The following is a 13,702-nucleotide window of genomic DNA, read 5'->3' on the forward strand; positions in this document are numbered from 1 at the left end:
AAAGTGTACAGACGTGGCAGGACAGATTATACGTGTGACAGCTGGGTGACATTACTATATCTCTACATTACATTTACTCTATGTTCATGTACTATACTCTATCTATAAGAACAATAATTAAAGGTCGTAATGTTGATTTCAAATATCAAAAGGAATGTTTGGCCTCTTAATGAGCATTTTACTTATCACTGATCTTTATTGTTAAGACATAAATGCCTTTAATAGCTGTATGGCCAGTGCCAAGTCATCAGCCATGTTACTCCCGATAAGTACAAAATACAGCATGAGCTTTGTCCTTTAACGTTAGGCCACCAGCGCCTTGGTATGACTTAGAAATAATCAAATTGGATGACAGGACAGCTTGCGTCTACACTATGACATCATCAAGCATGGTATCCAAAATCCATTTTGCTTTCCTATATGTTACGTTACTGACAGGATTTTGCAAGCAAAATGTCACACAAGACACTGCCCTTTGAAAATATTGCAGTATTTTGAAGTTAATATAGCTCGAATATCAAGCAGCAAAACATAAAAATGCATAAAATCCACAGAATGTCGCTCTACACCCATTTGCAACGCCTTTTGAAGTCACACTTCAGGGGAGAGGGGGCACTAAGGCGTCCCTGAAGTCTTCTGGCGCTCAGGTGTGGCTGGATGAAAATTATTCACATTTTTTTCCTTCAACACTATAATTTCGATTTACATAAAATGCTGAACCCTCTGAGGAAATGTCATGTACTGCTGCATAGTTTGCTTATCTCTGCTATGTTAAGATCCTACTTATTGCCTCACAATGCTGTTACTCCACATTCATTTGAAGTGACTTCTGGCCTGGCAGCCATTTTGTTAAGAATATAAAGAGGACATTGCAAAAAACAAAGTAAGAAAAAAAACCAATAACTAATTGTTGTGCCTCGCTAAGTGATTTCTGCAAAACAATCTATGCAATACACGTAGAACATATATATAAGTACTGTTTATGTCCTCATTACTTTATTTTAATTGGGGTTGCAAACTTCTAATTACTTTCATTTGTATATTGTCTCCTGCAACTGTTACAAAATACACTTTATCTTGCATTCTCTCTGTGCTTTTCAGTCATGTATATCATGAGGCAGATTTGTTTATTATTGATGCCCATAGCAATGTCATTTTCTAACCTGTACTAAAAGCAAGTGTCAGAATCTGATTGGCTGCTAAGGGTTACACCCCCTTTAGAATGTCCGGGGACTGGAGGGGACATTGTCCCTAGCAGTAAATTAAGGAGGTGCTTAGCAGGTTTGTTATATATAAACCACTCAATAAATTCTCTTTGACATCACAAACCAATTGCAATGAAACTGTATCGCTCTCACACCCTTTGCCCCAAATTCCTGCCGAACCTGCTCTGCTCCTGTGCTCTGTCTCTCTCTCACGCCCTCCACTTATTCAACATCACATACTCATCCGCTGCTTCAACTCCTCCCTCCAGATAGCACTGTTCTCTCTGTAATCTTCTCTCATCCCAACCTCGCTCACTGGGCGGGATGTTTCAGTGTATAGGTTCTAACAGGAAGCAATCTAAATTTAGATCCAAATACTAGAGGAATTAAATAAAAATTACACCCAAACACGAGCAGCGAGAGAAGCATCATCCATAGGAATGTGTCAGACCCAGGGCACTCTTACACAATGTAATATATATATCAAAATCTGTACTGAGCTTAATAAATAATAACTGTTGTGTTGATATGTAACTAAATCTGTTCACTGGGTGCTGCATCTTTATCCACGGTGGCGCTCCCTTGCATTACTCTAGTACAACTCTAAACATAGTTTGCATAGTTGGCTTGCAAGTCTTCTAGGTAACAGATACAGGCTGCAGATTGTTGGATTAATGCACATTGGCAGGGTCAGATGTGGGGAAGGCCAAATTAGAGTTTAACTTTTCCAGAATGATTGTTTTGGTGCCATAATAATGTCAAATTCAGGAGTGTAAGGTAAAAATAACCACAATTTCCGAAAAATTCATATCTGTCTATATTTAGATATCAAACTTCCTAGTTAATGGTCTGCTTGTGAAATGACCAGAGCAGAAGACTGATTCTCAAACTGCCGAAGTCTTCGCACTTCTTAGACTGCCTCAGCCAGGAGGCAAATGAATATTCCAGTAAACTTCTTATGAAATTATTATAACTCTTTCATTTATATAGCGCCAACATATTACGCAGTGCTGTACAAAGAATGTTTATTCGGTTGCTTCAGTCCCTGCCGTGGTGGTGGTTACAATCCCTATCACAGACACACAAACATCCAAACACCGTAGAGACAGTTTAGTTAAAAGCCAATTAGGTTGGATTTGAACCCAATTCTAAAGCACTAGGAGACACCAGAACTAATACAATTTATAGACGTCTCCGTCCAAGTAACTGATCACAGTCCGTTATCTACACGTAGTAACATGACATCATAGGCAAACCGAGGGGGGGAGGTGTTCCTAGTGCCTGGAAACCCCCCTCCAAGCCTGGGGCACTGTATAATTGTGGTGGCTGGACCCTGCTCCCGCTTCACATGGCTCTGCTTGAAAAGGGAGAGCTGCGTGCACCTAACAGTAGTGCACGCAGCATTACCCATGTATATTATAGGGATAGGAAGAGTTGGAGAGCAGCCAAGCACTGTCTAAAATTATAGCCACGCCCCCATGCATGCTGGTCACGCCCACTGGCGGCGTGGTGTGGAAACTTCCCCTCTACAAATCCTGCGTTTGCCCCTGGACATTCTTTGGTTCTAGAAAACAATGCTGTATACTAAGTATCGGCATAAAAGTTTGAGCAAACAATAAGGCATAAGGGATCAATAAAGGGAGTAAAAGAGATATTGGATATTCATAATACATTCATTAGTTACTTTTCTCTGAAATACGTGGAATACACTGGCTAGAAAACACAGGTGCCTGGGTAGGTTATATGGCCCCAAAATGACCAGCCACTTCAATTACCAATTTATATCTGGAAGCACATTTTGGGGAGTTAGATAAAAAAAAGTGAATTAAATTAATAACAAAACAATTTAATGGCTGCAAATGTGTAAATTAGCGGTACATAACTAATTTATACAGGTAAGGGACATTTATGAAAGCTGGTCCCCAGGTCACTGTGCACACGATGTGCTATAATCCACAGCAACCTTTCATTTTCTAAACTATACTTGACAAGTAACAATCTAACTGGTTGCTATAGTTACAGCGCTTATTTATTTACAGTTACCTGTGCACCAGTTCTCCTCAACCTAGGATCATTCTAGTATACAAAGCACAAAATAATTAATTTCCTGGATATTGTTAAAGGATCTGATATCACATCATCTCTGCGCATTGTTCCAGTTTTCATCGAAGTTCTGTAACCTTCCCTCCAGACAAGGACGCGGTGACATCAGAGTGTACCAAGATAATCCCGCTGCAGTTATGATAACAAATACACAGGTCTCTGCGCCACATTGGCCATTGTTTGGCAAACAAAGGAGCCTCTTTTTTCTTTTGAGGGAGGCGTAGTGACTGGGAAGAAAGCCACAGTATGGCAGACGATCAATACTGAATACAATATGGATCTTATGAGAAGTCAGGTAAAAGGGGCCTAATGGTGTTGAGATAGAGATATACAACGATCAGCCACAATAATAAAACCTAAGACAAGTGAAGTGAATAACACTGATTATCTTGTTACAATGGTACTTGTAAAGCGGTGGGATATATTAGGCAGCAAATGAACAATCAGTTCTTGAAGTTGATGTGTTGGAAGCAGGAAAAATGGGCAAGTGTAAGGATCTGAGCGACTTTGACAAGGGTCAAATTGTGATGGGTAGATGACTGGGTCAGAGCATCTCCAAAACGGCAGGTCTTGTGGGGTGTTCCCGGTATGCAGTGGTTAGTAACTACCAAAAGTGGTCCAAGGAAGGACAACGGCGACAGGGCCATGAGCACCCAAGGCTCATCCTAGCCCATCTGGTCCTATTCTACAGAAGAGCCCTGTAGCACAAATTGCTGAAAAAGTTAATGCTGGCTATGATAGAAAGGTGTCAGAAGACACAGTGCTGCAGACCAGTCATAGTGCCCATGCTGACCTCTGTTCACTGCCAAAATCACCTACAATGGGCACGTGAGCACCACATCTGGATCATGGAGCAATGGAAGAAGGTGGTCTGATCTGATGAATCAAGTTTTCTTTTACATCATGGGGACGGCCTGGTGCGTCATTTACCTGGGGAAGAGATGGCACCAGGATGCACTACGGGAAGAAGGCAAGCCGGCGGAGGCAGTGTGATGCTCTGGGCAATGTTCTGCTGGGAAACCTTGAGTCCTGGCATTCATGTGGATGTTACCTTGACTCATACTATGTACCTAAATATTGTTGCAGACCAAGTACAGCCCTTCATGGCAACGGTATTACCTGATGACAGTGGCCTCTTCCAGCAGGATAATGCACCCTGCCGCACTGCAAAAATTGCTCAAGAATGGTTTGAGGAACATGACAAAGAGTTCAAGATGTTGACTTGGCCTCCAAATTCCCCAGATCTCAATCGGATGGAGCATCTGTGGCATGTGCTGGAAAAACAAGTTCAAGCCGTAGAAGCTCCACCTCGCAACTTACAGGACTTAAAGGATCTGCTATTAATATCTTGGTGCCAGATACCACAGGACACCTTCAGAGGTCTTGTAGCATCCATGCTGGAAGGGGCAGAGCTGTTTTGGCTGCACAAGGGCGGGGGACATACACAATATTAGGCAGGTGGTTTGAATGTGGCTGATCGGTGTATAAGGCCTTTGTTAAGAGAAGGCTCTTTGGAGAAGTCAGATAACAGAGACCTGCTGGTGAGGAGACTGGGTAACATAAGGCCTGAAGGTCAGAAGGTCAGATTCTGACCCTTATCTGCGTCTGGTGCAGACACCCTCCAACCACTTTAGCAAGCACCGATGCCGCCCTATCTCATCCATATTGGACACTGATCACATGACAGCCTAGGTGTCTAGCACAAGACTAAGTGAGATGACACCTGTATAGGAGCAATGAATCCTTTAATTCCTGATCCTCAAGTATAGGGTAATCTCTTATTACTACACATACAAAGAAGCTCTCACTGTATAACATCCAACCAACACGTCCTGGTGTCATATTTCTAACCCCCACCCAGACACAGCAAGGGAGGTGTCCCTGCAATACTATCATTCATACATTTCCTATGTGCGCAGGTAGCTGCACAATCCTCCCCGGTATCACGCCCAGAGATCAGTCACTGTCACATGTAAGTGGCTCTATAGTCACAGCACTGCCCCAGCAGCTGGGGTTTCACTCAGGACAATAGATGTGAATGCAATCCTCATACACACTGCAAACAAGTACAATGATGAGTGACAGTCATCTGTTATAGGACAGTACTAATTTTCTGGAATTCTAAAGCTGTTTTCTTATTATATTACCCCCAGAGTTTGTAGTAACACCATCCAATCTTGTCAACTATATGGAATATGCAAGATTATATATATATATATATATATATATATATATATATATATATATATATATATATATATATTTATTTATTTGTACACGCCTGACTATATTGAGACTCCCGGAAGAGTGGGCCAAATTCCAACAACCCACCCAATGTCCTTGCGAAGTGAACGTGGCCGTGACAACGGGACTCGCTGCAAATCGTGTCATCGCAAGCCTGCAGCGCACATTGGCGCGACTTGCCCCACCGCTCAGCGGGGCCACGATTAACGCGATTTTCAGCGAGTCGTCATGCTGCCAATCGCATCATCGTGCTTCTTGCACTTGCCCCTTACACCTGCCCTCGGGGATCTCCAAGAGGGGAGTTGTAAAAAGTCGTCAACCAACTGACCATTATATGCCACCAGCGTCAACCTTTATACACCATGGTTACGGGCTGCATTGAAGTTCCCAAGTAACACATCATCACACACTACACTTGTGTACACACCTCAGTTACGCTTATACAACATGGCTCACTCTGAGGACTCATGGATGTAGTCTCATCCACACCCAGTTACTACTCAGAATACGACCATAATAAAATCTTGTCACTCATTTTTCTTCCTTTTATTTTTTTTTTGGTCTTGTCACCGGAGCCGCGTTCACCATCAGACACAATAGGCCTCTGCCTAAGGGCAGCAGCGGCTGGGAGGTGGCTCGTTCCTTGCACAACATGTAGGACAGGTTTAGTGTTGTGTAGTCTCCTATGGAATCAGTGGAAATATATCGGAATGTTTAGGGGCAGATTGTTCAGTCCTTCTAAAAGGAATAGTGGAGGCGTTGTCCATAGCAACCATTCAGATTCTAGCTGTCATTTATCTAGTCCATTGTAGCTAATGATAAATGGAAGCTGATTGGTTCCTATGGGCGACGCCTCCACTTTTGCTTTTAAGAATGTTAGATAAATCTATCCCTTGCTTGACATGTGTCTGTGATAATGGGACTGCAGAACTGGATAGTGAAAAAGAAAACATAGCTACAGTACTGGGAATAGAGTTCCTATCGAATTAATAGGGTCCATTCTCATGATTGTTGGTTCACAAAATGGCTGCCACCATCATGTCACAAGAGGGAAATAGCAATTTACAAGGCTTTTATAACTTTCACAAATGCATGCAGTATAATCAGCCAATAATTGTTTGTGTAATTCCACAGAGAAATGGAAATAAAGGTTATATATAATTCGTAACCAAATACTGTGAGCACATCAGAACGATCATCAGCTGACTGGATTCCCAGGCTGTCCTGATTGACATGCCCTGGGCACCACATTGGCTCAGCGGTTAGCACTTCTGCCTCACAGCACTGGGGTCATAAGTTCGATTCAAAACAGGGTCTTATTTGTGTGGAGTTTGCATGTTCTCTCCGTGTTTGCGTGAGTTTGCTCCGGTTTCCCCCCACACTCCAAAAACATACTATGTTAATTGTTACGGAATTTAGACTGTAAGCTCCAATGGGGCAGGGACTGATGTAAATGGCATTCTCTGTACAGCACTGCGGAATTGGTGTCGCTATATAAATAAATGGTGATCAGGGTCACTTTGGGACAATACATACAGAGATTTTGGGGTCTCACAAGGACAAACTGACCTTCCAAATCATTATATGAGTGGGAAGCTTAATACACATAGGACAAGTTCATCAAATAATAGGAATAATGATGTAAAATAAAGAAGTAATTGTTATTTCTATAAAACAATACTCTATTCTATTCTAGGACACATATTCTGCCACTGTATATTTTGGTTTGATCTGTTTAGTGCTCTTGATCCGATGGTGAAGACAATGAGACCGGATGGATAAACCTCAAAACTGTATTATATATAACAGAAATAGCAAACAGCAATCATTGTAAGAGGTTCATCTGCAGCTGCTGTGAATAAAGTACATTCTAGCTGTTTAGTAGAGGTAGTGGCATTATGATTCCCTACATATGGAAATGATACAACCTCATTTCTGACGGGAAGGAATGCAGGTCCTGTGACAAATTACTTGCAGGAACATAATAATGTCCTTAGGACCTAATCGTTAATGCGGTTTTAGGGATTCTTCTCATTTCTATATTTGAGGATGTCTGCAAAATAAATATGTAGCCAGATAGTTACTGTTCTACAAATCTCCTATTACATGAGTCAACTAATAATATGCAAATTATTACTATGAGGTTATGGCTCCAATATAGAAGTAATGAGGTTCTCACATCAACAGGAATCTTTAATGCTGATACTGAGCATCCTGGGATGGGCTCAGGAACACTGAGTATCCCAGGGTGGGTTCAGGATCAATGAGTATCCTGGAGAGGGTTCAGGAATACCAAATATCCTGGAATGGGTTCAGGAACACCGAATCTCCTAGGGTGGACTCAGGAACACCGAATCTCCTAGGGTGGACTCAGGAACACCGAATCTCCTAGGGTGGACTCAGGAACACCGAATCTCCTAGGGTGGACTCAGGAACACCGAATCTCCTAGGGTGGACTCAGGAACACCGAATCTCCTAGGGTGGACTCAGGAACACCGAATCTCCTAGGGTGGACTCAGGAACACCGAATCTCCTAGGGTGGACTCAGGAACACCGAATCTCCTAGGGTGGACACAGGAACACCGAATCTCCTAGGGTGGACACAGGAACACCGAATCTCCTAGGGTGGGCTCAGGAATACCGAATTTCCTAGGGTAGACTCAGGAACACCGAATCTTCTAGGGTGGACTCAGGAACACCGAATCTCCTAGGGTGGTCTCAGGAATACCGAATATCCTAGGGTGGCCTCAGGAATACCAAATCTCCTAGGGTGAGCTCAGGAATACCAAATCTCCTAGGGTGAGCTCAGGAATACCAAATCTCCTAGGGTGAGCTCAGGAATACCAAATCTTCTAGGGTGGTTTTAGGAATATCGAATATCCTAGGGTGGTCTCAGGAATACTGAATCTCCTAGGGTGAGCTCGGGAATACTGAATCTCCTAGGGTGGGCTTGGGAGTGTCTTGCATAATTACACACAGGATGGAGGTTAATGAAATACAGGTGCAGGGTTTGTGTAAACACAACACATTCAATGTGGGAAGTACAAGGATATAAACCAAAGACATAGTTGGGTGGATGTGATAAAAGCTTTAATACACTCAGTGGTGTACACATGGTTAGCAGCTATCTGTGCCGCAGAACTTGCACTCATTAAGAATAATTATATGGTGTCTCAAAGGAAAGAGAATGAAGGCTGATCCTGTTTCCAGACTTCAAAGATGGTCAGTCAGCAATGGTTAAAATACGAATAGTGAGACGTTTGTATGTTCTCCCCGTGTTTGCGTGGGTTTCCTCCGGGTGCTCCGGTTTCCTCCCACACTCCAAAAACATACTGGTAGGTTAATTGGCTGCTAACAAATTGACCCTAGTGTGTGTGTGTGTGTGTGTGTGTATGTTAGGGAATTTAGGCAGGGACTGATGTGAATGAGTTCTCTGTACAGCGCTGCGGAATTAGTGGCGCTATATAAATAAATGATGATGATGATGATGAAATAGTGCACATTTCATTTTACATCTCGCTAATCCGATCACCACTGGACACCAGATTCCAATACAACCAGTTCTGGCTACTAGAACCCAGTATAACCATTAATAGACATTACAACCCAATATAAAAAGCACTGGGCGCAAGACCTCAGTATAACCAACACTCTATACAAGGACTTAGAATTAAAAGCAGTGGGCAAAATCCAGTATAACCAGTACTGATTGTCAGACTCCACTATAACCATCACTGGACACCACACACCAGTATAACCATCACTGGACACCACACACCAGTATAATTAGCACTGAGCACCAGAACTCTGAATAAACCATACAAGTCACTAGAACACAGCACAATCAGCGTTGTCAACTGTCAGTAAATTTATAGCCAGTCAGCATAAAAAAGTCAAATTTACACCAATCAATCAAAAGTGGGTAATAAAACTCAGACCTGTAACTACAAGTTACACACACAAGTGCAGCAAGAATGATTTTATGATCATTTAAACATCCTGAGCCCCATTTTTACTTTTTTTTTTTCTTTTACAAACTTTGAAGCAGCGTTCTAACCTGTCAGTAAAAATGCTGACAGTACAGTTTTATAAAACAGTCAGTAAATAGATTTTCAATGGTTGGCCAGCCCAGAGACAGTACCAGTCACTATCTCAATATTGTGCATGAGGAAGACCCTGATCCCACCAGATCTCAGTACATAGTGATCCCACTGGATCTCAGCACAGTGCATGTAAGAAACACGAACCCACTGGATCCTGCTGTAGCTGGATTACTTTACTGTGCAGGGGCTGAGAGTTGTCCAGTATTATGGTCCTATCTGTAGTTTAGGAGAGTTACTTTGTCTCAATGTGCATGCAGTTCCAGAATAACACAATAATGTATAACAGGGGAATTGCAGATTATTTAGGACAGATGTCACTAGTGTGTGACATATATAGATCAGAGGTGACAACACAGAGCACTGGTGACAGTATAGTGAATTAGCAGACAGTCTACTCACACTTTGGGCTGCACATTGGTCGGGCTGAACTTGGCAATGGTCCTTTTCTTGAACAAGGAGCTCATGGTTCTGGGTTCCTCAGGATGACAGGCTGCTGAGAATCTGGGGTGCTGCTGCAGACTGAGGACCCCCGGGTAAGGTCCTAAGTATCTCCTAGGTGCTGGCTGCAAGTTTGGGAGTTGCAGGTAGACAAGTGAAGCTGGGAATCCTGCTGAGCAGGTAGGAGGGGGGTGTGATCTGGATGGGCTGGTAATACCTGGGGAGGAGGAGGAAGCGGGGGTGGATCAGCTAGTATGCACTGCACCTCTCATGCAGTGACAGTAAGGGTGGCATGTGAAGATCCAGTGATCTCCTGCAGCTCTGGGGCAATGCAAACTGCTGGGGCATTAACCCTTACATTGCTGCACCACTGCCCCTCCATGGACCCACCACTGAATCAGTCCATGTCGGTGGATAGAATGCATTTGCCTTTTGGAATGTGCAACAGAGCTCACCAGACAGCGCAATATCTCCTGTAGTTTGCAGCTATGTGGTGTTAAACAGGCATTTCCATGCTTCCTGGCAGGAGAGGGGTTAATCATGTGTGTTGTGTTTGGAGTGTGAGCCTTCTCCCCCCCTTGTGTACGGGGTGGGCGTGGCTTCCAGTGACAGCTCCAGGCTGAGGGTGAGGGAGGGGTGCATACCAGAGAGACACATCTGACAGCCTAAAAATGCACCAGTAACAGCAGAAAGATTTAATAGGTGAGTCATCTGCAGGACTGGATGCAGGTGGACGGCATAACCTGTATAACCTGCCCTGTCTGTAAAAGGGGCTTCTGCAAACTAGCCCTGACTGCAAAGGTGTACCAGGCTGTGGTGCATGGCTGGGTGATCTCTTAACACTAAATAATAACATCACTATGCAAATAATAGGAGGGAAACACTCCTTGTTTATTTATTACACAAGCAAATTAATATACAGAACGCTCTCAAATAGGCCAGGGCAATAATTATTTATTCATTGTTCTGTAATTGCTTAAGACATGTATAAATACATATTAATCTATAGTTTGCTAAACAATAAACATGCTGTGATAGGTTGCAAAACCCTTGTTGATTGAGCAGGTAGATCTTTGAAGCCCATATATATATATATATATATATATATATATATATATATATATATATATATATATATATATATATATATATATATATAATGTTTTAGAATTAAATGTACTGTCTTATCTGTCCTTAGTAGTCAGGAGAGATCTGTTCGCTGTCATCCAACCTCTCCCTCATGTTTGTTACTTTGGAATAACCAATATTCTTGTCCCTGTGTAGACTCTCAGTGCACATTATACAGGAAAGTGCATTTAGAAGTGCAATTCTAACAATGTAATAAAAACAATCAAATGTTCGATAATGACACATGCATTAAAACAGGCCAAATGTTCCCGTGTTCTTATGACTTCTTTAAGTTAACAGAAGCTCACAAAACGGGACCACCGAGTGTTGAAGCGCGTGGAGGGTAATTATTGTCTGTCCTTCGTTGCAACATTTACCAAGTTCCAAATTGCCTCTGGAAGCACAAGGACTGTTCCTCAGGAGATTCGTGGACTTGGTTTACATAGCTGAGCAACCGCACACAAGCCTCAGATCAACCATGTGCTATGGCTGACGTCCATTGGAGTGGTGTAAAGGGGGCCGCCATTGGATTCTGAAATGTGTTTTCTAGAGTGACGAATCACGCTTCACCATCTGGCAGTCTGACTGAAGAACCTGGGTTTGGCGGATGCCAGAAGAACGCTTCCTACCCGAATGCATACTGCCAGTTGTGAAGTTTGGTGGAGGAGAACCGGGGTTGTTTTCGGTTTCACCTGTGCCCCCCTTAGTCCCATTCAAAGGAAATCTTAATGTTATAGCAAAAAATGAAATTCAAGAGAATTGTGTGCTTCCAACTTTGTCTATGTTTCAGCAGGACAAGAGAGGTCCATGAAACAATGGATTTCCGTGGTTGGTGTGGAGAACTTGGAGGCCTACACAGAGCACAGACCTCAACTCCATCCAACACCTTTGGGATAAATTGTAATCTTATCACCCAACATCAGTCTCCGACCTTAGTGAGGCTCTTGAGGCTGAATGGGTGCGAATTCCCCCAACTATGTTCCAAAATCTAGTGGCATGCCTTCCCAGAAGAGTGGAGGGGCAACTCCATAGTAATGCCCATGGTTTTGGAATGAGATGATCAACAAGCACATATAGATGTGATGTTCAGGTGTCCACATACTTTTGCCCAATTTTTCTGTGCAATATATAGCTGTCATTGAGGGGGTGCCTTATACAGACATTAAATACTCACATTCTTAGCCTACAGGTATAATCATCCTCTAGTTAATGCGTGTACAGGGCTAGACTTGTTGGGTACGGTGATGGCGGCTGTTGGCCATGTCTGATAATGGACACCATTTGCTGGGTATAACCAGGACAGTGATTTGTTGCGTAGGATATTAGCCGTGATCGCTGTGCAGCAGAAAGCAGTCATTGTTATGTGTGATGTGCTATGTAATGCTGTATGTATGTATACTTCCTTTAAAAGCATATTTAAAAACTAATACAGGCACACCCCAAATAAATACCTGCTATATATTACATAACCGCACCCACTTAAAGTTTCTATGATTCACCCATGACCCGTACTCTGCTTATGACAAATGGTTGCAGAATTTTTGGCTCACTAAATTTTATTTTTGCAAATGTGGTGAGAAAAGGGGAACAATGGTGGTGGCGAGCATGGGTTTGACGTCACGTGTCTAAATATTTTTCACCTTCTTGGGCATTGAGAGGTAACACAGTGGCCTAGTGGTTAGTACTTCGTCCTCACAGCCCTGGGGTCATTAGGTCGATTCCCGACCATGACCTTATCTGTGTGGAGTTTGTATATTCTCCCTGTGTTTGCGTGGGTTTCCTCCGGGTGCTCCGGTTTCCTCCCACACTCCAAAAACATCCTGGTAGGTTAACTGGCTGCTATCAAAATTGACTATAGTCTCTCCCTCTCTGTCTGTATGTGAGTGTGAGTCTATATTAGGGAATTTAGACTGTAAGCCCCAATGGGGCAGGGACTGATGTGAGTGAGTTCTCTGTACAGCGCTGCGGAATTAGTGGCGCTATATAAATAAATGATGATGATGATAACCTGATACACCTCAAAGGCCACACACACAAACACAGACACACACACACACACACACACATGCACACCCCCTCTAACCTTCAGAAGGATCGTATCTTACCCATAATCTCAGTAATCAGTTAAAACTACGTTTAATTAAATATACACTAATCTTTAGTAACATATCACCAGGCATGTTAATTCTATAGCAAACGATTGTGACAATTCAATGTGACCTCTGGGTGACCAGATTTTCCACTAGAATTTGCAAGTTAGGCGAAAAAAAAGCCGGACAAGACACAAAGAATCCTGCAGACAGGCTTCCATCAGTCAAACTGTTGCACCAATTGATTTTGATGTGCCCCATGAAAATTTATGTCCACCCGTGGAAGAGTGGAACCAAAAATAGACAACAACTTTGCAATACACTGGTGCTACACCGGGCCTGCCTAATCCCTTACCCTTTATTATAATCATAATTGTTTATCTGTATGGAG

General features: G+C 42.8%; 1 protein-coding gene across 1 annotated transcript in view; it reads right to left on the reverse strand.

The window, feature by feature from the left end:
- Positions 1–10,626, reverse strand: part of PPL (periplakin) — a 51,784-nt gene extending 41,158 nt beyond the window's left edge. Inside the window, exon 1 of the mRNA XM_075179143.1 lies at positions 10,055–10,626. Coding sequence (XP_075035244.1) covers positions 10,055–10,119 — 65 coding nt within the window. The 5' untranslated portion in view covers positions 10,120–10,626. The remainder of the gene's footprint in view (positions 1–10,054) is intronic.
- Between the last annotated feature and the right edge of the window lie 3,076 nt (positions 10,627–13,702).

Source organism: Mixophyes fleayi, chromosome 7 (genome assembly GCF_038048845.1).
Source record: "Mixophyes fleayi isolate aMixFle1 chromosome 7, aMixFle1.hap1, whole genome shotgun sequence".
Taxonomy (NCBI): Eukaryota; Metazoa; Chordata; class Amphibia; order Anura; family Limnodynastidae; genus Mixophyes; species Mixophyes fleayi.